Here is a 27157-nt window from a genome sequence, read left to right on the forward strand (position 1 = left end):
AATTAAAACAAATATTAAATGATGCTAAAATGTAGAGTTTAATAAAGTAAATTTATTTGAATTGAATACTTACACTTGTTACCATATACAACACTGATTATTATCCCACCTGACTAATCCCCCATAAACTCATCATCTTCCCTACAAAAAGTTCGGATCATTCTCATCACTGAGATATCCTCTGATACCTGGCAAAAAAAGCCTGTTTCCTCTGCTTCTTTTCTCATCACTCTTTCCATCGCACACTATACCACAAACACATCGATCTTCCTTCAGTCTTTGAATTCCATATATGACTTTACAGCTCAAAAGTATTCCCAGGTCTTTTGCTCTCCAAATGAAACATCTATTTTCCCCACTATGCTTTGTAAATTCAAATAAATCTTTTAAGTGTCAACATAAAGTTTAACGTTTAAATTAAAGTGCTGTTATAACCTACACTCCTAAATCTTGAACGTTCTCTATATTATCATAAAATTCCCTGAACCTGTAGTGAATAACATTATATAATTTTAGAAAATTATTTTTGGATAATTATGAGTAGCTTTCGTGTTTTTATACTCTACTTGTAATATGAAGCAGAGTTATTATCACTGTTATCAATTTTGAGTCAAAATCTTCTGGAAGATGAAATGACATAAAACGTGAGCATACAAATATATAAAGTTGATTAAATAAACGGCAGGGTGTTCTAGAGAGAATTTATAGCCCAGGAGCTACACTCAGAATATTTGTTTTCCTTGCCCAACAGGAAAGCTAAACTGAGAGAGCTGAGTGTCACTGCCAAAGAGCACTAAGGGATGAATGTCGGGAAACCTGAAAATACCTTTTCAGAGGCGTTCATTAGACCATGGTGTGGGTTCATAATCAGGGTTATCCAAAAAGATAAAATAAAGAGAGAGGGTAAAAGCAGACAACATATTCACCAGAATGAGAATGGTGAACGTGGCTTTTTTCCTCAGCACGGTAAGAATGGTGCTTTGGTCTCATGGGAAAGTCTAGGGGAGAGGCTGCTGCTATGAACGCACTGGATTCTCTGCTTGTGTCTGTGCGGGAAAAGACCCATGGAGCCGCTGGTAGACCATGAGCCCGTAACACATCAGGTCAATGAAGAACAACATGAATGCATGTAGTGAGGCAATACACCTTTCTGAAATGACTGAAAAACAGTATCTATGAATTTTTTCTGCAGTTGTTTTTCCTCTGTCTTGGTCCAGTTTACTCACAGCAACTAAAGGTATTTATCAAGTGCTACAGTATCCAGCAGAGGAAAAAGCAGAATCCAATGCACTTGGGGGATGTCACTCTGAGTTCCACCCACCTTGAAATACTGGGGCAAAGCTTAATGGCTAAGACAACTCCTCCTGCCCACTCTGTGAAGACAAAGGACAAGTTTATATCCAATATCATCTAGAAAATATTTCCTTCCAAAACTGCCACTGTGTTCAAAGACCCTTTACGGAGACACCCTAAGGAGAAGCTCTTGGCCAAGACAAGCTGTTTTATCAAATCTCTTGAAAGATAATCTCATCAATGCGCTTCAGTCTCTTTGAATCTCTTAAAAATAACTTGATAAATATTGGATACCTTGAAACAATTACACTTCACTCTTGTATCCAGTACATTTTCTGATTCTACCATTTCTCACACCCTTTGCAACGCCACTGTTTTTTTTAAATTTATTTTTTGGCTGCGTTAGGTCTTCATTGCCGCACGCAGGCTTTCCCTCTAGTTGTGGCGAGTGGGGTCTGCTCTTCATTGCAGTGCACCGGCTTCTCATTGCTGTGGCTTCTCTTGTTTTGGAGCATGGGCTCTAGGCTCAGTAGTTTGGGCACGCGGGCCCTAGTGTGCGGACTTCAGCAGTTGCAGCACGTGGGCTCAGTAGTTGTGGCTCGCAGGGTCTAGAGCACAGGCTCAGTAGTTGCGGCACATGGGCTTAGTTATTCCGCAGCACCTGGGATCTTCCTGGACCAGGGGTTGAACCCGTGCCCCCTGCATTGGCAGGCAGATTCTAAACCACTGCACCACTAGGGAAGTCTCTACAACTCCACTTTTTTAGAGCGTTTTCCCTCTCTTATTCTATTATCTCAACTCTTAGGTAATTCTTCACTCATTCTATGTGCAGTTTTATCCTCACAAAACCAATGTCATGAGCAAACTCCTAAACATAACAGTGATACGTAAGATTTTCGTTAAACTTCCTCTCAGTAGCTCTTGACATCATTGATAACTTTTGCATTTTTAACTTAAATTTGCTGATTCTTCATTTTCTCTCATCCACTTAGTAATGGAATTCCTGAGAGTTTAATCAATAGTCATCTCTCCTCACAATCTGCACACATTTTATTAGTGATCTCATTCAATGTCATGGCATAAATACCACTGTAAGCCAAAAATTTCCAAATTCCTATCTTTGCACATGTACACAGGGGTCATTTTACCCGGTAGATAAAGGTTTGGGACAATATCACGTCATGTACTTGCTGGTAAGGAATTTTTATTTCACACGTAAATGCAGTGGCAGTGTGAGCATGGGGACTTGAGATGATCTTAGAGAAACAATTAAAAATGATCAAATTATTGAGAACTATTAGTAGTGATTAAGTAATTTATTGAGGAGGGGGAGAAGCCAGGAACCCAGGCCATAACATATCTGAAATGGCTGGAAAAGATCAGGTAAAATTGATAGGCAAGACACAGTCTAAAAAGTGACAGAAGACAGCTAAGACAAAGGATGGGCTTCATGGGCTGTGTTTCTCACCAACCCAAGTGTTTTACCTAGAAAATATTATTATTTTTCATTTGTGATTTCTGAGCACTACTGCAGCCTGGAAGAAGAAGAAAAGAGAGAAGTAGGAAGAACTTACAGAATCTTAAAAAGGAACATGAACAAAATGGGTATACTTTTATTCACTGCTTCAATAGGCATGTGTTAAGCATCTGATGTGTGTCAAACATTATTCGTGTCTGTAAGAGGTATCAGGAAGAAAAATATCTGGTAAAGGACCTGCCTCTATTAAGCCAATACTAGCAACAAAAAAGATATACATCAGACAAAACAAATAATAAATAAAATATGCAATATATTGTAAGATGACAAGGGTGCAGACAAGGACAGAAGGAATTGTGCCTCCACACTGTGTACACACACACACACACACACACACACACACACACACCCTACTGATTCTGTTTCTCTGAAGAACACCAACTAGTACAGACTTTGGCACCAGGAAGAGGGGTGCTACTATGACAAATACCTACACATACTCAAGTGGCTTTGGAACTGGGTAATGAGCAGAGCTGAAGGAGTTTTGAAGAACATGTTAGAAAAGGCCTAGACTGCCCTGAAGAGACTGTTGATTGAAATATGAAAGCTAAAGGTGATTCTGAAGAGGGCTCAGAGAGAAAAAAAGGAGAGCTCTTCTTCATAAACAGAAGAGTGCTAGAAATATAAATATTAAAGCTGCTTTTGATGAGGGCTGAAACAGAAATGTGGGAACATGTTATTTGAAATGGGAGGAAAGGCAATCATTGTTATAGTGGCAAAGAACTTGGCCAAACTGCATTTTCATGTTTTGTGGAAAGTAGAACCTGTTAGTGATGAACCTGGATACTGACATGAGATTTTTAAGCAAGCTCTTGAAGGCATGGCCTGGTTTCTCCTTGCTGTTCACAGTACATGCAAGAGGAGAGAGAGAAACTGAAGCAGGAATTGTTAAGCAAAAAGGAACAGGAATTTGAAGACTAGGGGAATTCTAAGCCTATCTCTCTTGTAAAAACTGGGGAAGCCTGCTCCTGAGAGAACATCAAGGCTGTGGCTGGATGATTATTTGTTGAAGATATGATGGGCATGTAATGCATGATCCAAGGGGTTAAGACTTTGCGGGCAAGTGGGTTGGAGTCAATGTATTTTTTATGTGAGAACGACATGAATTCAGTGATGCCAGAGTATGAAGTATTATGGGCCGAGTTGTGTCCTCCCATGCCCCCCACCAAATTCATATGTTTAAATCCTAACCCCCAGGACCTATGAATAAGCCTGTATTTGGAGACAGGGTCTTTAAAGAGGTAATTCAGTTACTGTGAGTTCATTAGGGTGGGCCCTAACCCAATATGACTGATGTCCCTATAATAGGAGGAGATTAGAACACAGACACTTACAGAGGGAACTCTGCCTATAAGCTGTCTTCAGACTGCAACATCTGCTATTCCCGGGGTCTCCAGCCTGCCAGCCTTCCCTGCAGGTTTTGGACTTGCCATCCACCACCATTTTGTGAGCCAGTTCCTTAAAATGTCTCTCTCTCACCACTGTTATCGCTGAGAAAAGATAAATAGATAAATAAATAATAAATTAAGTCTCTCTCTCTCCCTGTATATACATCGGTTCTGTTACTACAGAGAACTCTGAATAGTCTCTGTAAACTTTCTGTGATTAGTATAGAACTGAACACCTCCATCTTCTTTCTTAGTGGTTCTGGGGAACAGGATGCACTTTATTTTATCAGTAATTTTATGTCTACAGCAAATTACTGGGATCAGTGAAAAGAAGGTACCTCTCATTCAAAACAATAAACGCTTCATTTGATAAAAGAATGAATGAAAGATTGCCAAGCTTAGAGGGAAGTAATAATGAAGGTGCATAATGGTGTTAAGGTCTAAGTGTTTCCCTGAAAGTCACCACTGGCTCCAGATCTGTGAGGATTTCTAACGATTTCGCCCCACTCATTCTTTGAGCAGTGATAACTTGGTCTGATCTGACTTCCAAAATTCAAGCCACAGAGCTGGGTGGGGGTGGGGGGATTTTCCTGTCACATCCCCTGAAAATAAGATGTGTTTGATTCAGTCCCTAAGTGTCCTTCCACAGAAATCACTCTGAAAAAGACAGGACACAGACTAGATTTTTTTCATGAATGACTGCAGTTTTTAATGGGGATGAGACATGTGACCACAACTGGTCCAGGATTCAAAGATATTTTGTGATCTTTTGTAATTACCCAAACTTTGTGATGCTCACTCCCATTTAAATGATGTATCTAGTTATTATTTAAATTCATTTATGTAATTTCTCTTTATTATAATTCCCAATATTTTTCTATAATTTGCATGTATTGATTAATTTCATACATATCCCCACACACATTTTTGTTTTGGTTTACCAGTGTTTTCCTGATTATTTTTTCAATGTGTACTATAAAACCTAGACTTTTTGTTTAGAAAATTTTGAGTAGATTTAAGTGCATATGCATAAAATGCTATTTCCTCATTCTTCTGTTTACTCCCCCATCCTCTATAATACAGGAGTTAAGTTCTGTTATCAACGACTGTGTATCCTGCCAGAAATATTTTATTTGTTAGCATATAATCACGATAAGTAGTCTGTACTTCATCAAAAGTTATATGTCCCCTAAACTCTAGTTCGAATTAACCATTTGTTATTTAACAATTTATTGACTGGGACTTCCCTGGTAGTCCAGTGGTTAAGAATCAGTCTTGAAATGCAGGCGATGCCAGTTCAATCCCTGGTGAGGGAGCTAAGATCCCACATGCCATGGGGCAACTAAGCCCACATGCCACAACTACTGACCCCATGCTGCAACTACTGAGCCTGCGCACCACAACTAGAGAGCCTGCATGCTTCAACTACAGACCCTATGCACTCTGGAACCCTCATGCCACAACTACAGAGGCCGTGAACTCTGGAGCCCATGCACCAAAACTAGAGAAAAGACCATGCACCGCAATGAAAGATCCCATGTACTGAAACTAAGATCTGATGCAGCCAAAAAATAAAATGAATAAATAAAATAAATAAATATAAAAACAGTTTAATAATTTACTGACCATTAACATAAACAAGTAAAATATGAATCTGAAGGATGTGATGCTATGATGAATCCTAATTTGAATTCTTTGGAAGCATCTAAATTTTAGGTGGTTTAAAAAAATCGCTGTTGGGACTTCCCTGGTGGTCCAGTGCTTAAGACGCCATGCTTCCACTGCAGAGGAACGGGTTCCATCCCTGGTTGGGGAACTAAGATCCTGCATGTGGTGCAGCGCAGCCAAAAAATAAGACAAAAAATTGTTGTTCACGTAAATGTGGTTAATAAACTTGTTTTGCTTCTGTTTTTCTTTATATAACAATAAACAGACACCTCACAAAAAAGGTATATAGATGGCAAACAGCATATGAAAAGATGCTCAATATCATTTGTTATTAGGAATTTCAAATTAAAACAACGAGGTATCACTACATATCTTTTAGAAATAACCAAAATCCAGAACTCTGACAATACCAAATGCTGACAAGGACATGGAGCAACAGAAACTCTCATTCAATGCTGGTGGGAATGCAAAATGGTACAGCCACTTTGGAAGAGTTTGGCAGTTTCCTATAAAACTCATCATACTCTTATCATATAGTTTGGCATGGAGCTCCTTGGTATTTACCCAAAGCAGCTGAAAACTTATGCCCACACAAAATCCTCAGATGAATGTTTACAGCAGCTTTTTTCCCCCAAGTTGGGTCTTCATTGCTGCGTGTGGGCTTTCTGTAGTTGTGGTGAGCAGGGGCTACTCGTTGTTGCAGTGCACAGGCTTCTCACTGCGGTGGCTTCTCTTGTTGCAGAGCACGGGCTCTAGACTCACAGGCTTCAGTAGTTGGGATGCGCACGCCCAGTAGTTGTGGCACACGGGCCTAGCTGCTCCATGGCATGTGGGATCTTCCCAGACCAGGGCTGGAACCCGTGCCCCCTGCACTGCCAGGCAGATTCTTTTTTTTTTTTTTTAATTTATTTATTTATTTATTTTTGGCTGCGTTGGGGTCTGTTGCTGCTGTGCACGGGCTTTCTCTAGTTGCAGTGCGCGGGCTTCTCATTGCGGTGGCCTCTCCTGCTGTGGAGCACGGGCTCTTGGCGCACGGGCTTAGTTGCTCCGCGGCATGCGGGATCCTCCCGGACCAGGTGTTGAACCCGTGTCCCCTGCACCGGCAGGCGAATTCCCAACCACTGTGCCACCAGGGAAGTCCCCAGGCAGATTCTTAATCACTGCACCACCAGGGAACTTCCTATAGCAGCTTTATTCTTAATTGCCCAAAAGTAATCAAGATGTCCTTCAGTAGGTGAATGGATAAATAAACTGTGGTCCATACAAAGAAACAGTATTCAGCACTGAAAAGAAATGAGTTACCAAGTCATGAAAGGACATGGAGGAAACCTAAATGTGACACTCACAGAAAGATACACAAAATGAAAAGGCAGAGCACTATGTACTAGATGAAAAAACAAGATAAAACCCCAGAAAAACAATTAAATGAAGTGGAGATAGGCAACCTTCCAGAAAAAGAATTCTGAATAATGATAGTGAAAATGATCCAGGACCTCGGAATAAAAATGGAGGCAAAATTGAGAAGATGCAAGAAATGTTTAACAAAGACCTAGAAGAATTAAAGAACAAACAAACAGAGATTAACAATACAATAACTGAAATGAAAACTACACTAGAAGGAATCAATAGCAGAATAACTGAGGCAGAAGAACGGATAAAGTGACCTGGAAGACAGAATGGTGGAATTCACGGCCGCCAAACAGAATAAAGAAAAAAGAATGAAAAGAAATGAAGACAGCCTAAGAGACCTCTGGGACAACATTAAACACAACAACATTCGCATTATAGGGGTCCCAGAAGGTGAAGAGAGAGAGAAAGGACCAGAGAAAATATTTGAAGAGATTATAGTCAAAAACTTCCCTAACATGGGAAAGGAAACAGCCACCCAACTCCAGGAAGCGCAGAGTCCAAGGCAGGATAAACCCAAGGAGAAACACGCCAAGACACACAGTAATCAAATTGACAAAAATTAAAGACAAAGAAAAATTATTGAAAGCAACAGGGAAAAACGATACATAACATACAAGGGAACTCCTATAAGGTTAACAGCTGATTTCTCAGCAGAAACTCTACAAGCCAGAAGGGAGTGGCACGATATATTTAAAGTGATGAAAGGGAAGAACCTACAACCAAGATTGCTCTGCCTGGCAAGCATCTCATTCAGATTCGACAGAGAAATCAAAAATTTTACAGACAAGCAAAAGCTAAGAGAATTCAGCACCATCAAACCAGCTCTACAAAAAATGCTAAAGGAACTTCTGTAAGTGGGAAACACAAGAGAAGAAAAGGATCTACAAAAACAAACCCATAACAATTAAGAAAATGGTAATAGGAAAAAACATATGGATAATTGCCTTAAACGTGAATGGATTAAATGCTCCAACCAAAAGACACAGGCTTGCTGAATGGATACAAAAACAATACCCATATATATGCTGTCTACAAAAGACCCACTTTAGACCTAGGGACACATACAGGCTGAAAGTGAGGGGATGGAAAAAGATATTCCATGCAAATTGAAATTAAAAGAAAGCTGGAGTAGCAATACTCATATCAGATATAATAGACTTTAAAATAAAGAATGTACTGAGCCTGCGTGTCTGGAGCCTGTGCTCTGCAATGGGAGAGGCTGCGACAGTGAGAGGCCCGCGCACCGCGATGAAGAGTGGCCCCCGCTCGCCGCAACTAGAGAAAAGCCCTCGCACAGAAACGAAGACCCAACACACCCAAAAATAAATAACTAAATAAATTTTTTAAAAAAATTAAAAAAAAAATAAAGAATGTTACAAGAGACTAGGAAGGACACTACATAATGATCAAGGGATCAATCCAAGAAGAAGATATAACAATTATAAATATATATGCACCCAACATAGGAGCACCTTAATACATAAGGTAACTGCTAACAGCTATAAAAGAGGAAATCAACAGTAACACAGTAATAGCGGGGGACTTTAACACCTCACTTACACCAATGGACAGATCATCCCGACAGAAAATTAATAAGGAAACAGAAGCTTTAAATGACACAATAGACCAGATAGATTTAATTGATATTTATAGGACATTCCATCCAAGAACAGCAGATTACAGTTTCTTCTCAAGTGCACATGGAACATTCTCCAGGATAGATCACATCTTGGGTCACAAATCAAGCCTCAGTAAATTTAAGAAAATTGAAATCATATCAAGCATCTTTTCCAACCACAGCGCTATGAGATTAGAAATCAATTACAGGGAAAAAAACGTAAAAACCACAAACACATGGAGGCTACACAATACGTTACTAAATAACCAAGGGATCACTGAGGAAATCAAACAGGAAATCAAAAAATACCTAGAGACAAATTAAAACAAAAACACGATGACCCAAAACATATGGGATGCAGCAAAAGCATTTCTAAGAGGGAAGTTTATAGCAATACAAGCCTACCTCAAGAAACAAGAAAAATCTCAAACAAACAATCTAACCTTACACTTAAAGGAACTAGAGAAAGAAGAACAAACAAAACCCAAAGTTAGTAGAAGGAAAGAAATAAAGATGAGAGCAGAAATAAATGAAATAGAAACAAAGAAAACAATAGCAAAGATCAATAAAACTAAAAGCTGGTTCTTTGAGAAGGTAAACAAAACTGATAAACCTTTAGCCAGACTCATCAAGAAAAAGAGAGAGAGGACTCAAATCAATAAAATTAGAGGGACTTCCCTGGTGGTGCAGTGGTTAGGAATCCACCTGCCAATGAAAAGGACATGGGGTCGAGCCCTGGTCTGGGAAGATCTCACATGCCGTGGAGCAACTAAGCCCGTGTGCCACAACTACTGAGCCTGTGCTCTAGAGCCCACAAGCCACAACTATGGAAGCCCGAGTGCCTAGAGGCCATGCTCTGCATCAAGAGAAGCCACTGCAATGAGAAGCCTGCACACCACAACGAAGAGTAGCCCCCACTCGGTGTAACTAGAGAAAGCCCACACGCAGCAATGAAGACCCAATGCAGCCAAAAAGAAAGAAATAAAATAAATAAATTTATTAAATAAATGAATAAAATTAGAAATGAAAAGGGAGAAGTTACAATAGAAACGGCAGAAATACAAAGCATCATAAGAGACAACTTACAAGCAACTCTATGCCAATGAAATGGACAACCTGGAAGAAATGGACAAATTCTTAGAAAGGTATAAAACCTTCCAAGACTGAACCAGGAAGAAATAGAAAATATGAACAGACCAATCACAAGTTATGAAATTGAAACTACTAAAAATCTTCCCGCAGTTGGGCTTCCCTGGTGGCACAGTGGTTGAGAATCTGCCTGCTAATGCAGGGGACACGGGTTAGAGCCCTGGTCTGGGAAGATCCCACATGCCACGGAGCAACTAGGCCCTTGAGCCACAACTACTGAGCCTGTGCATCTGGAGCCTGTGCTCCACAACAAGAGGCCATGATAGTGAGAGGCCCGCGCACCGCGATGAAGAGTGGCCCCGCATGCCGCAACTAGAGAAAGCCCTTGCCCAGAAACGAAGACCCAACACAGGCAAATAAAAAAAAAAAAAAAAAAAAAAATCTTCCAGCAAACAGAAGTCCAGGACCACATGGCTTCACAGGTGAATTCTATCAAACATTTAGAGAAAAGGTAACACCCATCCTTCTCAAACTCTTCCAAAAAATTGCAGAGGAAGGAACACTCCCAAACTCATTCTGTGAGGCCACCATCACCCTGATACCAAATCCAGACAAAGATACTACAAAAAGAGAAAATTACAGACCAATATCACTGATGAATACAGATGCAAAAATCCTCAACAAAATAGTAGCAATCAGAATCCAACAACACATTGAAAGGATCACACACCATGATCAAGTGGGATTTATCCCAGGGAAGCAAGGATTCTTCAATATACAGAAATCAATCAATGTGATACACCATATTAACAAACTGAAGAACAAAAACCATATGATCATTTCAATAGATGTAGAAAAAGCTTTTGACAAAATTCAACACCATTTTATGGGAAAAACTCTCCAGAAAGTGGGCATAGAGGGAACCTACCTCAACATAATAAAGGCCATATATGACAAACCCACAGCAAACATCATTCTCAATGGTGAAAAACTGAAAGCATTTCCTCTAAGATCAGGAACAAGACATGGATGTCCACTCTCGCCACTATTATTCAACGTCCTAGCTGCAGCAATCAGAGAAGAAAAAGAAATAAAAGGAATACAAATCAGAAAGGAAGAAGTAAAACTGTCACTGTTTGCAGATGACATGATACTGTACATAGAGAATCCTAAAGATGCCACCAGAAAACTACCAGAGCTAATCAATGAATTTGGTAAAGTTGCAGGATACAAAATTAATGCACAGAAATCTCTTGCATTCCTATACACTAACAACAAAAGATCAGAAAGAGAAATTAAGGAAACAATCCTATTCACCATTGCAACAAAAAGAATAAAATACCTAGGAATAAACCTACCTAAAGAGACAAAAGACCTGTACTCAGAAAACTATAAGACACTGATGAAAGAAATCAAAGATGACACAAACAGATGGAGAGATATACCATGTTCTTGGATTGGAAGAATCAATATTGTGAAAATGACTATACTACCCAAAGCAATCTGCAGATTCAATGCAATCCCTATCAAATTACCAGTGGCATTTCTTACAAAACTAGAACACAAATTCTTTAAATTTGTATGAAGACACAAAAGACCCTGAATAGCCAAAGCAGTCTTGAGTGAAAAAAACGGATCTGGAGGAATCAGACTCCCTGACTTCAGACTATACTACAAAGCTATAGTAATCAAGACAGTATGGTACTGGCACAAAAACAGAAATAGAGTCAATAGAACAGGATAGAAAGCCCAGAGATAAACCCACGCACCTATGGTCAACTAATCTATGACAAAGGAGGCAAGGCTATACAATGGAGAAAAGACAGTCTCTTCAATAAGTGGTGCTGGGAAAACTGGACAGCTACATGTAAAAGAATGAAATTAGAACACTCCCTAACACCATACACAAAAATAAACTCAAAATGGATTAGAGACCTAAATGTTAAGACTGGACACTATAAAACTCTTAGACGAAAACGTAGGAAGAACACTCTTTGACATAAATCACAGCAAGATCTTTTTTGATCCACCTACTAGAGTAATGGAAATAAAAACAAAAATAAACAAATGAGACCTAATGAAACTTAAAAGCTTTTGCAAAGCACAGGAGTCTACAAACAAGATGAAAAGACAACCCTCAGAATGGGAGAAAATGTTTGCAAACAAATCAATGGACAAAGGATTTATCTCCAAAATATATAAACAACACATGCAGCTCAATATTAAAAAAACAAACAACCCAATCAGAAAATGGGCAGAAGACCTAAACAGACATTTCTCCAAAAAAGACATACAGATGGTCAAGAAGCACATGAAAATCTGCTCAACATCACTAATTATTAGAGAAATGCAAGGGCTTCCCTGGTGGTGCAGTGGTGAAGAATCTGCCTGCCAATGCAGGGAACACGGGTTCGATCCCTGGTCGGGGAAGATCTCACATGTCACGAAGCAACTAAGCCCATGCGCCAGAACTACTGAGCCTGCGCACTGGAGCCCGCAAGCCACAACTACTGAGCCCACATGCCACAACTACTGAAGCCTGCACGCCTACAGCCCATGCTCCGCAACAAGAGAAGCCACCACAATGAGAAGCCCACGTGCCACAACGAAGAGTAGCCCCCGCTCGCCACAACTAGAGAAAGCCCTCGTGCGGCAACAAAGACCCAATGCAGCCAAAAATAAATAAATAAAATTTAAAAAAAAAAAAAAAGAAATGCAAATCAAAACTACAATGAGGTATCACCTCACACCAGTTAGAATGGGCATCATCAGAAAGTCTACAAACAACAAATGCTGGAGAGGATGTGGAAAAAAGGGAGAGGCCACCGCAATGAGAAGCCCGCGCACAACAACAAAGACCTAATGCAGCCAAAAATAAAATAAATTAATTAAAAACAAAACAAAAAGACACATGCACACCAATGTTCACTGTAGCACTATTTACAATAGCCAGGTTATGGAAGCAACCTAAATGCCTATTGACACATGAATGGATAAAGAAAATGTGGTGCATATATACAATGGAATATTAGCCATAAAAAGGAACAAAATTGGGATACTCTGTCATACAGAGTGAAGTAAGTCAGAAAGAGAAAAACAAATATCGTATATTAACACATATATGTGGAATCTAGAAAAATGGTACAGATGAACCGGTTTGCAGGGCAGACATAGAGACACAGATGTAAAGAACAAACCTATGGACACCAAGGGGGGAAAGTGGTGGTGGTTGTGGTGGTGGTGCTGGTGGTGGGATGAATTGGGAGATTGGGGTTGACATATACACACTAATATGCATAAAATAGATAACTAGGGCTTCCCTGGTGGCGCAGTGGTTGAGAGTCTGCCTGCCAATGCAGGGGACACAGGTTCGAGCCCTGGTTTGGGAGGATCCCACATGCCGCGGAGCAACTAGGCCCGTGAGCCACAATTACTGAGCCTGCGCGTCTGGAGCCTGTGCTCCACAACAAGAGAGGCTGTGATAGTGAGAGGCCCGCGCACCGCGATGAAGAGTGGCCCCCGCTTGCCGCAACTAGAGAAAGCCCTCGCACAGAAACAAAGACCCAACACAGCAAAAATAAATAAATTAAAAAAATAGATGACTAATAAGAACCTGCTGTATAAAAAAATAAATTAAATTCAAAACTTCAAAAATAAAACAAAAAAAAAACCTGAATGCATATGACAAAGTGAAAGAAGCCAACCTGAAAAGGGTACGTACTGTATGACTGCAAATATATGACATTCTAGAAAAGACCAAACTGTGGAGAGAGTACAAAGATCAGGGCTTGCCAAAGGTTAAGTGGGAAGGAGACATGAATAGGCAGAGCACAGATTTTTAGGGCAGAAACTACTCTGTATGATACTGTAAAGGTGGATACATGTCATTATACATTTGTCAAAATCCACAGAATTCACAACACCAGGAGTGAACCCTAATGTCAACTGTGGATTTTGGGTGATAATGATGTGTCAGTACAGATTCATTGATTGTAACAAATGTCCCACTCTGGTGTGGGATGCTGACAGTCAGGGAGGCTCTGCTTATGTGGGGGAAGGGGGTACATGGGAACTCTCTTGTACCTTCCACTCGGATTTGCTGGGAACCTAAAACTGTTCTTTTCTTTTATTTTTTTTTTAATATTTATTTATTTATGGCTGCGCAGGGTCTTAGTTGCGGCACACGAGCTTCTTAGTTGCAGCCTGCATGCAGGATCTAGTGCCTCGACCAGGGATTGAACCCGGGTCCCCTGCATTGGGAGCATGGAGTCTTAACCACTGGACCACCAAGGAAGTCCCTTGAAACTGTTCTTAAAAATAAAGTCCAATTTAAAAAAAATCTGGATTTGATGACCTGCTTAACAGAGTGAAAAATTAATCAGAGGTGCGAAACAACAGTACACTTAGTTGTATCTTGTCTTCTCTAGTTTGCAACTCTACCCCTGTGGTTAACTGTACTCCTTTGACTTACATCTCTTGAAGTTGTTGACCATGGTTTGGGTAAAATGATGAGAAACAGAGTCAAAGAGACTTCAATGTAATACTCTCTGAAATTTGAAGGCTAAGCAGTGCAATATAAGGAAGAGTGGTGCCCTAAAAAATAAAAGGATAAAGTTTTAGCAAATAGAGGGAAAATATTTGTTTTCCAATATTTGTTCATTATGGAAATAATGACATTTTAAATATTAACTTCAAATTTCAGACATCTATGAAACAGAAAGGGTTAATATTGATAAAATAAACCAAGTGAACCCATCACAGTTTCACAGGACCCACCCATAGCCAAATTTACTTCATGTATAAACCCACCCAATTTCCCTCCAAATCATGTTAAAGAAAATTCAAGAAGCTATATGATTGTGCCTCTAAACACTTCAATGAATATTCATAAAAGAGAAGGATGGGAGTTGCCTGGCAGTCCAGGGGTTAGGACTCTACATTGCCACTGCAGAGGGCACAGGTACGATCCCGGGTCAAGGAATTAAGATCCTGCAAGTCACATGGTGCGGCTAAAAAAAAAGAGAGAAGGATATTTTACTTAACATATAGTACCTTAATCACACGTAAGTTAAATGGTCATTGCTTAAAATTATCAAATACCAAGTCAGTATTCAAATTCTGATGTGCTGATTAAATATTCAGAGTAGTTTGTTGGAATCAGCATTGATTTTTCTGACCATTGTTTCACACTTATATATTGTCTAGGTTTTATTATATTCCATAGATATCCTGCCTCTTTTATCTTAACATACTTTATTTTATGAAAGTGTTCATTATATCTTACAGAATTTAACATGGACTAATTATGCTTACTGCCTCATGATGTATTGTAATAAACAGGTACTTAATGGGTGGGTTAGAATTAGATTTGCTACTTGGGTAGAATTATTAATATGGGGTCATTGCTACTTTTTTCTAAATATGGTATTCCAAAAACAAGATATCTCCTTACCTCTATTTTTGTCGTTAATATCAATATATTCAGCAGGTCCTTGTACTATCAGCCAATCCACCCATAATGACACTCAACTGAAACATAAAAATAAATTAATTTTCCTTCCATTCTTAGAAAAATAAAGCTATCTGCCCAAAATATTGTAACACTTTCTTCTTCCCCTTCTTCCTGTTCTCCATCTTCTTCTTTTTCACCTAACAGTATTTCCTGGAGCTGCAGCAGTCAAGAAAACTTCCTCTTCACCTCCACAGCAGACTAATGCTCCATCTTGGGATGCACTATGACTTATTCAATCTTCCATGGACAGACATCAGATTAGTTCCAATCTTTGTTATTATAAAAACACTTCACAAAAAATAAATTCATATGTATGAAGGTCCTGATGTTGGAAAAGCAGGTTATGTGAAAAATCACTTATGAGTGTAATGATAATCAGCCAATTTTATTTTAAAGTTTCCTTATTTATGTGATTCAAGAAAAATCAAGCCCCCCAAATCCTTTAAAAGGATAAAAATGGATCTGGGAGTTTTAATACTATGCTGAATAGGAGTGACAAGGGTGGACAACCTTGTCTTGGTCCTGTCTTAATTAAAGGGGTAGTTTTCAGTGTTTCACCATTGAATATGATGTTAACTGTGAGCTTGTCATATATGACCTTTAATATGTTGAGGTATGTTCTCTGTAACCCACTTTGTTGTATGTTTTTACCATGAATGGGCGTCGAATAGTGTTGAATGCTTTTTCTGCATCTATTGAGATGATCAGATGGTTATACTTCATTTTGTTGATGTTGAACCATTCTTCTGTCCCAGGAATAAAACCCACTTAATCATGGTGTATGATCTTTTTGATGAACTGTTGAATTGAGTTTGCTAAAATTTTGTTCAGTATTTTTCCATGTATGTTCATCACAGATATTGGCCTGTAATTTTCTTTTTCAGTGTGTTGTCTTTGGTTTTGGTATCAGGGTGATTTTGGCTTCATAAAATTAGTTCAGAGGTATTTCCTGGAATTCCCTGGCAATCCAGTGGTTAGGACTCCTCACTTTCACTGCCGAGGACCTGGGTTCAATCCCCGGTTGGGGCACTGGGATCCTGCAAGCCGCGTGGAGTGGCCAAAAAAAAAAAAAAAAAGTTTATCCTTCTCAATTTTTTGTAATAGTTTGGGAAGGATAAGTATTAAATCTTCTTTGAACATTTGGTAGAATTCACCTGTGAAGCTGTCTGGTCCTGGATTGGCTTTGGGAGCTTTTTGATTACTGTTTCATTTTCTGTACTAATGACTGCTTTATTTAGATTTTGTTTCCTCCTGATTCAGTCTTGGAAGATTGTATGATTTCAAGAATTTGTCCATTTCTTCTAGGTTGTCCAATTTGTTGGTGTATAGATATTCATATTAGTCTCTTATAATCCTTTGTATTTCTGTGGTATCTGTTATTTTCCCTCTTTTGTTTCTGGTTTTATCAGGGCCTTCCCTCTTTTTTTTTTTTTTTTGTGAGTCTAGCTAACAGTTTGTCAATTTTGTTTATCTTTTCAAAGAACCAGCTCTTAGTTTCTTTGATTTTTTTCTATTGTCTTTACAGTGTCTATTTTATCTATTTCTGCTATGATCTTTATAATTTCTTCCTTCTACTAACTTCGGGTTTCATTTATTTTTTTATTGTCCCTTTAGGTGTAAGGTTAGATTGTTTATTTGGGATTTTTCTTGTTTCTTGAGGTAGGCTGTACCGCCTCACTAGTTGAGGTCAGGTTTGGCTGTCGTGCCCAGTACAGGGTTGGGGGGGGGGGTGCGGGTGGGAGGGGGCACTTCCTGCTGGTTGCATCCTGCCCTGCAGATCCGTTCCTGAAAACGTCTTTACATGCTTGGGAGCTAACATGTGGGCATCAGCCTCTGGAGGGAGAAGTAGGGGCTCAGTCTATGAAGCACCTATGTGCACCTGACCACTGATGTGAGATGGAGGGTCTCCATCTCTGTGGGGAGTGGGACTGACAAAGCCTGGCCTAAAGCTTCAGATTCCCTCCCACCCACCATTGCCCATCCAAGGAGGGATCTCCCTGAGAGGACTCCGCCACAGGATTTCCTGCTGACTGCCTAGCCCTGAGCTCTGTTGTCTCCACCTTCTGCTCTCTGGGCTCTGCTTCCCTGTGCAGGTCTGGAAAATGTCCTGGCAGGAGGATAGGAGGATGTGATCTGACCTGGAGTGCTATCCTGTTCCTTCAGGGTTACAGCCCCGCACTGTTTCTCCAATGCCTGCGGGGAGCCACTCCTCTTATTTTGTAGTTTTACAGTTGATGACAAGAGGAGGGTAAGTCAGACCCTGTTACTCCATGACAGCTGTAACCCACAACACACTGTAGGAAATAAGAATGATTCTGAGTTTAAAAGCCTGATTTTCTCTACTGGTCTTCTTTTCGGACTTTGCAAATTGGAGCTAAGTTCTGGTTTCCAACAGTAGTGGAAACAAACTAGGAAACTCCACATTAAATTCCCTTCCCCTCAAAGCTAATTTATAGTTTTCCACCATTTTTCAAATTATACCAATTTTCTCTCCTGTCTCTTTGAATGTTGAGCCTCATTATTTATTTGGTAAAGAGAACACATTAATGATGTTTGTGTTAATCTGCTAGAACTGCCATAACAAAGTACCATAGATGGGCTGGCTTAAACCATAGAAACTTATTTTCTCACCCTCTGGAGGCTGGAAGTCTGAGAGGAAGGTGTCAACAGGTTTGGTATCTCCTGTGGCCTCTCTCCTTGGCTTGGGATGGCCATCTTCTCGCCGTGTCTTCAAATGGCCTTTTGTCCCTGTGGACATACACCTAGTGTCTACTTCTCCTCCTACGAGGAAACCAGTCCTAATGAATTAGGGCCCCACCCTTATGACCTCATTTAACCTTAATTACCTCTCTAAAGGCCCTGTCTCCAAATACAGTCACTAAGGCGTTAGGACTTCAACATATGAAAATCATTATCTTAATAAATGTTAGTGGTAATAAAATGCAATGAAGTTATGAAAAGCTGTGGGATAAACAGGCAAAGAGAATTCAACTATTTGAAAGTATCCTGCAAGTGCAAATGGCTCACAATAATTTCTAAAAGTGACATTTGTAAAAACATAACTTCCAAAAGCTGCCCACTGAATACGCTAAATTCTGTAAATACGTTACTACTAAGAACTTTAAAAAAAAAAACAGAAAGCTTCCAATTGAAATAAACATTAAAAGGTGTTAAAGTATAGTTTAATAAATGTATTTCAATTCAATACTTAGTACTTTTTACCATAAGCAAGTATAATTATTTGATCTACCTGATTAATTCCTCACAGAGTCATCGTCTCCCTGACAAACTGGGATCATTTTGATCCTCGAGATAACCTCAGATACCTACTTTCTCTGCTTCTTTGCTACCTGCTGTCCCCATCACACAATATCCTCAAAAGACAGTGATCTTCCTTCAGTTCTTTGAATTCCACATGTACCTTTCCAACTCAGAGTATTCCCAAGACTTTTTCTCTCCAATGAAACATATTTTTTTCGCAGATATGGAACTGTATCTATATATCCTACTGCTTCTGTTTTTACAGAGAACGCTAACACAGATAATACAAATTCCCAACTATGTAAGTCCCTGCAATCACAAAATAATCACTTCCCAACATTTGAAAGTGGCTCTTTTGCCCCTTTCCTATTTGCCCATTTCTGTCCCCCCTCACCTTGAAAGAACCTAATTATAGGAATGAGATCACTAAACAATTTAAACTAACTCCTGACTTATACTCTCCTGAATGCACACCACACCTTGTCTAACCTGTTCATTCTTTTCTTAGATTAAAAAAAGAATTGAGACTTCCCTGGCCGTCCAGTGGATAAGACTTCGCCTTCCAATGCCGGGGGTGTGGGTTCAATCCCTGGTCAGGTAGGTAATATCCCACATGCCTTGCGGCCAAGAAACCAAAACATAAAACAGAAGCAATACTGTAACAAATTCAATAAGGACTTTCAAAAATGGTCAACATCAAAAAATCTTTTAAAAAACACAAAGAAGAATGAAGAATAACCCCAAGAGCTCCCTATGCAATCCTGCAGGCAGACCCCACAGGCAAGACATCCGAAGAGTCAGCCAGTCTGAATGCAATGGAGAATGATGCAGAAACCAACTTCCTGCCTTTACGATTCACTGAGATTCTTCCCCACTTTTTCCCTTTAAAAACTGTCATGGCTGGGAATTCCCTGGTGGTCCCGTGATCGAGACTCCACACTTCCACTGCAGGGGGCACGGGTTCGATCCCTGGTTAGGGAACTAAAATCCCACATGCCGTGTGGCCAAAAAAAAAAAAAAAAAAAAACTGTCATGGCTGAATGGCTGACCAGAATTTTCAGAGTTGGTCTCGGGACATGAGTCCACCTTCTCTCCAGATTGCCGGCTTTTCTGATTACAACATCTCTCGTTTCTACTGACACTTCCTTCTCCAGTATTGGTTTTCAGCTGTGAGCAGCCAAACCTGATTTTGGTAACCCAATGAGATAGTTCAAGACTCAGAAGACCATTCTCATACATGCTCCATCTTTAAACAATGCAGTCTTTGTACTATACCAAATTAGCATGTTTTCTTGTTCCCTTTTGAGACTGATGGTGTCAAAGATAAACACAGCCAGATGTTAGTTGAAACAATAAAAACAAAAAGGGAAAAAAACATATTTTATTCAATAAATATTGACAGCAGGAAAAAGAGTTGAACTCAATCGCAATTTCTGCAGAGATGATCAGGTGTTTTAAAGGGAGAATGAGGGGAATTCCCTGGCGGCCCAGTGGTTAGTACTCCACACTTCCACTGCAGGGGGCACAGGTTCAGTCGCTGATCGGGGAACTAAGATCCCACAAGCCACGTGGCGCAGCCAAAAAAAAACCACCTTCAAGATAAAAAAAAATATGTTAAGATAGTTTTTTTAAAATAAAGGGAGAATAAGGAAACAGGGAGGATGGGAACTCAGTATTCATAGAACTGAAACACTACAAAGGATTGGGAAATATAAATGAGATTAGTGCAGCTGTGTTTGACAGCTGGTAATTATGAAAACTAGGATTCTATCTTTCCAAAGAGACTGAGAGACAGAGGCCTAATTGATCCTGATGCTTACATTTCAAAGGATTAGCTCTCAGGTCTTTGAGAAACATATATACAATTATAAGCTCTTCTTAGTAAATGCTCAAAAAAAGAGGCTGGGGGCGGGGTGTCATTCATCAAGTTTACTTAGAAGTAATAGTAAATTCTCCTGGCAGATTAATCTTAGAGTGTATGGTACATGTGTGCATTACATTGTGTGTAACAAAAACACTGAAAAAACTCAAGACATGTTCTTCAAGTACTGAAACCAATTATTCCATAAAGCAGTCACTCAAGAATGAGTAAAATGGGTATCTGTTGTTTCACTGTCCTAGTCGTTAAAGAAAAGGAAAATAGCCAAAACTAATCAAAGTATAGGCTTAAGAGGGAATTCCCCGGCAGTCCAGTGGTTAGGACTCGGAGCTTTCACCGCAAGGGCCCAGGTTCAATCCTTGTTTGATGAACTAAGATCTTGCAAGCTGTGCAGCGCAGCCAAAGGAAAAAAAAAAAGAATAGGCAGAAGATAAAAGGAGACATTTTACCAAAGATAGCAAATATAAATCTGTAAGGACGCTACTCATGAATTCTGCGGGAAATTCAATTCAAACTGTGAGAGAGCACGGCAACCTCATTAAGAGTTAAAATAAAAAACCACTGACCAACTAAGTATTCACTAGGATGTAGAAGAAATGGAACCTTCATACAAGTACTGTTACAAATACAAAAAAAAAAAAAAAAAAACCCAACATGGTAAATCACCTATACTCCAATAAAAATCAAAAAAAAAAAAAGGAAAAAGTACAATGTTTAGATAGCAATTTGTTAGTTTGTTCAAAAGCTAAACGTTCACCTACTTTGTGACTCAAACACTGCAATCTAATTTTTGGACCAAAAGATAAAGGAAACAAATATCCATATTAAGAACTGTACATGGGGTCATGAGGATTAAATGAATCCTCCCCATAAAAAAAAAAAGAACTGTACACAAACGCTTGTACTAGTTTATTTTCAACAGTCAAAACTTGGAATTACCCAAATAGCTATAAACAGGTGAATGGATAAATACTGTTATATCTAATGGTAAGAATATTACTCAAAAAAACAGAAAAAAAAAAGAGCTCCTCATTTAACATCATTGATGAATCTCAAAATAATTACAAAACACAAAACCAGGAGAAAACAAAGGTAAATATTTTAGGATTCCATCATGTAAATTATAGAAATCGTAAAGATATCTATTACAAGGGAAAATAAATCAATGGTTCCTTGGAGGGCTGTGAAGGGCAGGGACAGACAGATTATAAAAGGAAATAAGGCAAATACATGGTGACACATATGGTCATTACCATGACTGTGATGATGTTTTCACAGGTATCATGTGTATGTCAAAACTTATCAAATACTTCACTTTAAAAATGTACAGTTCTCTACACGTATATTACACCTAAATAAAGCTTTAAAAAACACTTCAAGCTAAGAAAGTCTGTACGTCCCACTTTTTTGGAAAACAGTTTTGGCAACCCTATACTTGCTCCACCACCTTTCTAGTCATGCCCTCTGGGGGGTCAGTCTTGCCTCAGTGGCAGCAAATACTGACGAGTAATAAAGGACATTTCCACTTCAGTCAACAGGAATGCTGGCTGGCTCACAAGAGCCACATCCCTGGACTACTTTTCTCTACCTTTTCCTGCCTGTGCAACAATGGCCTTAAGGCGAACACTTCAGGTCAGCTACAAAATTCCACAGAACGTTCCAATTATCTCTTCTGACAATGACCTCAGCTACACAACATAAACCTGCCTGGAGGTCCTGAGATTTGTGTACACGCTGATCCTGCACATCGGTCATTATCACAAAGACATCTGTGGATGCACTTTTAGAAGAGGCACATTCCAATGAGCTGGCTGCTGTCTCCTCTGCTCCCTACTAACCCAGTTTCTGTAGCAGTTTCAGTTTCCCCTGGCCCCTATAGTCTTACAACCAGTGACTGTCACCCATGGAATTGTGGACATCAGGGCACATGCTATTTGCAAGACCACGGGAGGAGATGCCTCTCAACAGTGCTGACACCTCCTGTGATACCCGCTGTGAACAGGGGAAAAAATTCATGCTGCTCTAAGAACTTGAGGTTGTCACATCTTACTCCTCTTCAGGGTGATGTATGAGTCTCCTAAAACTCATAGCATCCAGGCTTCAAATGAGGACCAAAAAGCCCTGCCCTCTCTCCTACGACTTCACTGGCACCAATGCAAATTTGGCCAAAAACGGCAAGCTACTTTTTGCCATCGTACTATCCTCCCTGAGGCCCATGCCGGTGGAGCCCAAATCTCCTTATAAAAAACCTCCTGCAGTACAAAGAACTCCCAAAACAAAACAGGCCTTAAACATTAAGGCACCCGTATTATACAAACCAAAACAATGTGTGGCACACAGTTTGGGTTGGTGACTTGCTAGCTGGAAAAACTGATCATGTGAGAACACGTCCCTGAAAAGGGTTGTCCTTCTCTGCACATGGTCAGCTGAATTCTTATGGTATTCTCTGGGCCAACATTCCTTCAGGCTTTTGTACACGTAGTCAGAGAGCGGGGAACACCAACCCCGAAGGGACTGACCTACTCCTAGTTTGCTCCAACACTTGGAAGAACAGAGGTCAGTTTTCCTGAGCACACTGGGCTGGTGACTGATGCACACCGTGTGGACCTGCCAGGCGATACAGGTAAAATAGCCACAGAAACGGACAGTGACATAAATCTGGGAAAATCTCTGGACAAAGTGCAGTATAGCCACAAATGCTTCCCACATAACTGAAACTTAAGGGGTATCTCCCCCTGTGGATAACTGGATGTATGAGATTGAATTCAGATGGGTGGCTCCTCAGTTTCTTCCAGGGTCGTTACCCTGAACAAGAAAATTACACATTTCCTTGCACATTCAAGGCCTTTCTCCAGTGCAAATTCTACCATGTATAATAAGGTGAATTATTTAGGAAAGAGTTTCTCAAATTCCCTGCACGAATAAGCCTTTGCTTGTGAACTCTTTGAAGATAACAAAGGGTGGAACTAGTGGTAAAGGATTTCCCACATTCACCACACATTTAAGGCCTTTCACCTCTGTGAACATGGATGTTGAAGGAGTGCAGAGCTCTGGGGAAAAGATTTCCCACATTCACTACCCTCATATGGCCCCGATCCTGTGTGAACTCTCTGATGATAATGGAAACCAGACCTAGATGAAAAAGATTTTCCACATTCACTGCATTTATAAGGCTTCTCTCCAGTGTGACCTCTACAGTATTCAAGGAGAGAAGAATTTGCTCTAAAGGACTGCCCACATTCTGTGCGCTCATAAGGCCTTTTGCTTGTGTGAATTCTCTGATGTTCATGAAGGACGGAATTACAGGGAAAACATTTCCCACATTCACTGCACTCATAAGGCCTTTCTGCTGTGTGAACTCTCTGATGATTATTGATGTTGGAACCAGAGAAAAAAGACTTCCCACATTCACGGCACTGATAAGGCCTATCTCCAGTGTGAACTCTCTGATGTTCAGTAATCACAGAGCTCTTGGAAAAAGACTTCCCACACACACTACACTCATATGGCCTCGATCCTGTGTGAACTCTCTGATAATAACAGAGGCCGGACCTAGATGGAAAAGATTTCCCACATTCACTGCACTCAGTATGAACTCCCTGATGATAACGAAGGTTCCTCCTACTGGTAAAAGATTTCCCACACTCCCTACACTTATAAGGCCTTTCTCCTGTGCGATCTAATGATAATAGAGGCCAGGGTGAGAAGTATAAGATTTTCCACATTCACTGCATTCATAAGGCCTTTTTCCACTATGAACCTTCCAGTGTTGAGTGAGGTAAGATTGATGACTAAAGGATTTCCAACACTCACTGCACTCAAAAGGCCTTCCTCCTGTGTGAACTCTCCAGTGTACAATGAGGTAAAATTTTCATCTAAAAGATATCCCACATTGAGTACACTCATAACGTCTTTCTCCAGTGCGAACTGTCCGTTCTCGAACTATGATGGATCTACAGCTAGGAAACTGCACACACTCACTGCACAAGTAACAATTTTCTCCAATGTGTCTTCTCCAGGGATAAATAAGGACAAAGTTTTAGTTAAAGGATTTTCCACATTTGCTGCACTTGTACTTCCTTGATCCAGTATGAATTCTTCGATGCAGATTGAGGGTTGAGGTTCGCCTAAAAGATTTGCCAGACTCACCACACACATGAAGCCTTTCTCCAGTATGCACTCTCTGGTGCACAACAAATGAGGATTTGTACCTGAATGTCTTCCCACATTCACTGCACACAAAACAATGTCTTCCAGGGTGGACACCCTGGTCCTGAACAATTGCATGTTTCGGGCTGAAGGCTTCCTTTCATTCTCTCCGGCTGTAATGACTTTCTCTGCTTTGTAAAGTTGCCTCACGCTGGGCAATCTCATTTGGCTTCTCCCTGGTGTGAGTGGTCTGTGGCTGGAGATGTCCCAAGGTGGCCAGAAAGTCTTTCCCAACTTCCTCACAGGTAAAGGGCTTCCTTGACACATGGCATTTGCAGCTCTTCACAAACAAGGCCCTGACTGCAGCGTTACTGAAGGATTTCTCTTCCATGTGCTGCTTCTGGTGTTTTTGGAGGTATGCACTAAAATGAAATCATTTCAAACATATTCTACACCCGAACACTTTCTGGCAGTGTTGTGTTTCTTCACGCTCAGCCAAGTGAAAAATACTTCTAAAGACTAGACTACACGTCTCACTGGAGTGGTTTTTCTGGGAAAACGAAGGTGCCTTAGGAGTCCTGGCCTGTGACATGCTTATAGAAACGCTTCGTTGAAAGGGTGCCTCTGCTCCACATTAGCAACCTGAATGCAAATAAATGGTGGTGAAATACATGCAAATAAGCATGTTGACTTTATAAAGAGGGAGCAACATCATCATAAAGGTAATGTGTCATATCTAGGAATGAGTCTACAGGATGCTTTTCCAGAAAGGAGATTTGTAATTCCACTGGGGAAGCAGCTACTGGGCATGACTGTGCCTCTAAGGCAAAAGAACGGTACACTTCACTAGGGGAAGGACATTAGGATAGGGTACAGCACCAAGTAGAGAGGCATATTCTAGAACTTGTTCATATGCCAGAGGATTCCTGCAGGACCTATTCTGCTAGTGACGTGACACTGTGTAGAAGCATATGTCCAAACCCAGGAGAAAGCAACTGCAGTAGAATTGCTGCTGTTCAAGGCCAATTTAAGGATGTATGGACACCTCATAGCACATGCAGACCAAAGTTGCAGAGCAAGAGAAGAGGAGGTATGAGAGAAATGGCTGAGATTTGAAGTCCAGAGACATGGTGCTTATCCCTGGGCTGGAAGTCAGAGTAGATATCACAGTGGAGTAAAACTGACTAGTCAGCACAGCATTAACAGTAGGGAAGGGAAAGTAGACATGGGCTGTGTCGCAGGCTACAACCAAAAAAATACTGGGTAAATGAGAAACATTCCTGGTATGATCTGAACACAGTACCGATGTCACACCCTCCAGCTTCACCAGGGCAAGGTACCTGTGAGTTCACCTTGCAGCCTTGGCTACTGAGAATCCCTACAATCTTTGGTGCCCCTGACCTCAGCTGACAGAGCTGCAGAGCCATTACATGGTTGGTCCCTTCTGACAGCCCAAACTGCCACACCCCACCTAGCCAGTGACCTTGTATCCAACCCAAGTTAAGGTCTTTCCCTACCAAAACCAGTCTGAAAATCCGGATGATGTGACTGATCCATCAAATGCAGAAACATGAACAAAAGGCTCTAAGAAACATGGAATTTGAAGGAAACAAGACATCACCAAAGGAGCGTAAGTTTCCAGCAAGGGAACCCAAAGAAATGCATATCTATAAACAATTGGACAAAGATTTCAAAATAAATGTTTTAAGGACGCTCAGCCAGCTCCAGGAGAACACAAACAGAAACTCAATCAAAGTAGGAAAAAAATACACAAACAAATCAACAGGTTCCAAGAATGGGAGTTCCCTGGCAGTCCAGTGGTTAGAGCTTCACACTCCCACTGCAGGGGGCACGGGTTCCATCCCCAGTCAAGGAACTAAGATGCTGCATGCCATATGGTGTGGCCAAAAAACAAAAAACAAGAAGTTCCAAGATACAAAAAAAAAAAAAAAGGAATTAAATTTTGGAGCTGAAGAACACAATGAATGAAATGAAAAATACAACAGAGACCAGCCAACTTGATCAAGCAGGAGAAAAATCTGTGACCTTGAATCAGGTGATTTCAAATCATCCAGCTAGAGGGATAAAAGACTGAAGAAAGCCTATATAAATTATAGGATGCCATCAATGGAAATAATATTCACATTGTAGAAGTGCCACAAGGAGAATTAATGGAGAAAGGAGCAAAAAGCTTATTTAAATAAAAAATGGTGGAAACAATCAACGAAATCAAGAGAGAGAGGTGAGGATATGCAGGTACATGATGCGCATAGGTCTCCATCCAGATTCAATCCAACAAGACCTTCACTGAGACAGTGAAATGAAAGTCTGAAAAGTCAAAGACAAAGAATTT

General features: G+C 40.3%; 2 protein-coding genes across 19 annotated transcripts in view; both read right to left on the minus strand.

Annotated features, from left to right (window-relative positions):
* Nucleotides 1-27157, minus strand: part of LOC309648103 (zinc finger protein 154-like) — a 202525-nt gene that overhangs the window by 91540 nt on the left and 83828 nt on the right. For 8 of the 17 annotated variants that reach the window (XR_014256470.1, XR_014256471.1, XR_014256472.1 and 5 more), the window contains exons 2-7: nt 16167-18263; nt 15456-15532; nt 14915-15012; nt 14475-14596; nt 4165-6042; nt 1322-2828 (exon numbers count right to left, since the gene is read on the minus strand). The gene's annotated coding sequence lies outside the window, so the exon portion shown is untranslated. Of the gene's footprint in view, nt 1-1321; nt 2829-4164; nt 6043-14474; nt 14597-14914; nt 15013-15455; nt 15533-16166; nt 18297-27157 lie in introns of all 17 variants that reach the window. The other 9 variants (XM_082436218.1, XM_082436231.1, XM_082436220.1 and 6 more) reach the window with 7 other exon arrangements.
* The window catches only part of LOC309648163 (zinc finger protein 211-like), a 63337-nt gene continuing 56323 nt past the window's right edge, over nt 20144-27157 (minus strand). For both annotated transcript variants that reach the window (XM_082436490.1, XM_082436488.1), the window contains one exon: nt 20144-25446. In XM_082436490.1, the coding sequence (XP_082292616.1) occupies nt 25439-25446 (8 nt within the window). In that variant the 3' untranslated portion in view covers nt 20144-25438. The remainder of the gene's footprint in view (nt 25447-27157) is intronic.

Source organism: Balaenoptera physalus (genome assembly GCF_965194825.1).
Source record: "Balaenoptera physalus genome assembly, chromosome: 19".
Lineage (NCBI taxonomy): Eukaryota > Metazoa > Chordata > Mammalia > Artiodactyla > Balaenopteridae > Balaenoptera > Balaenoptera physalus.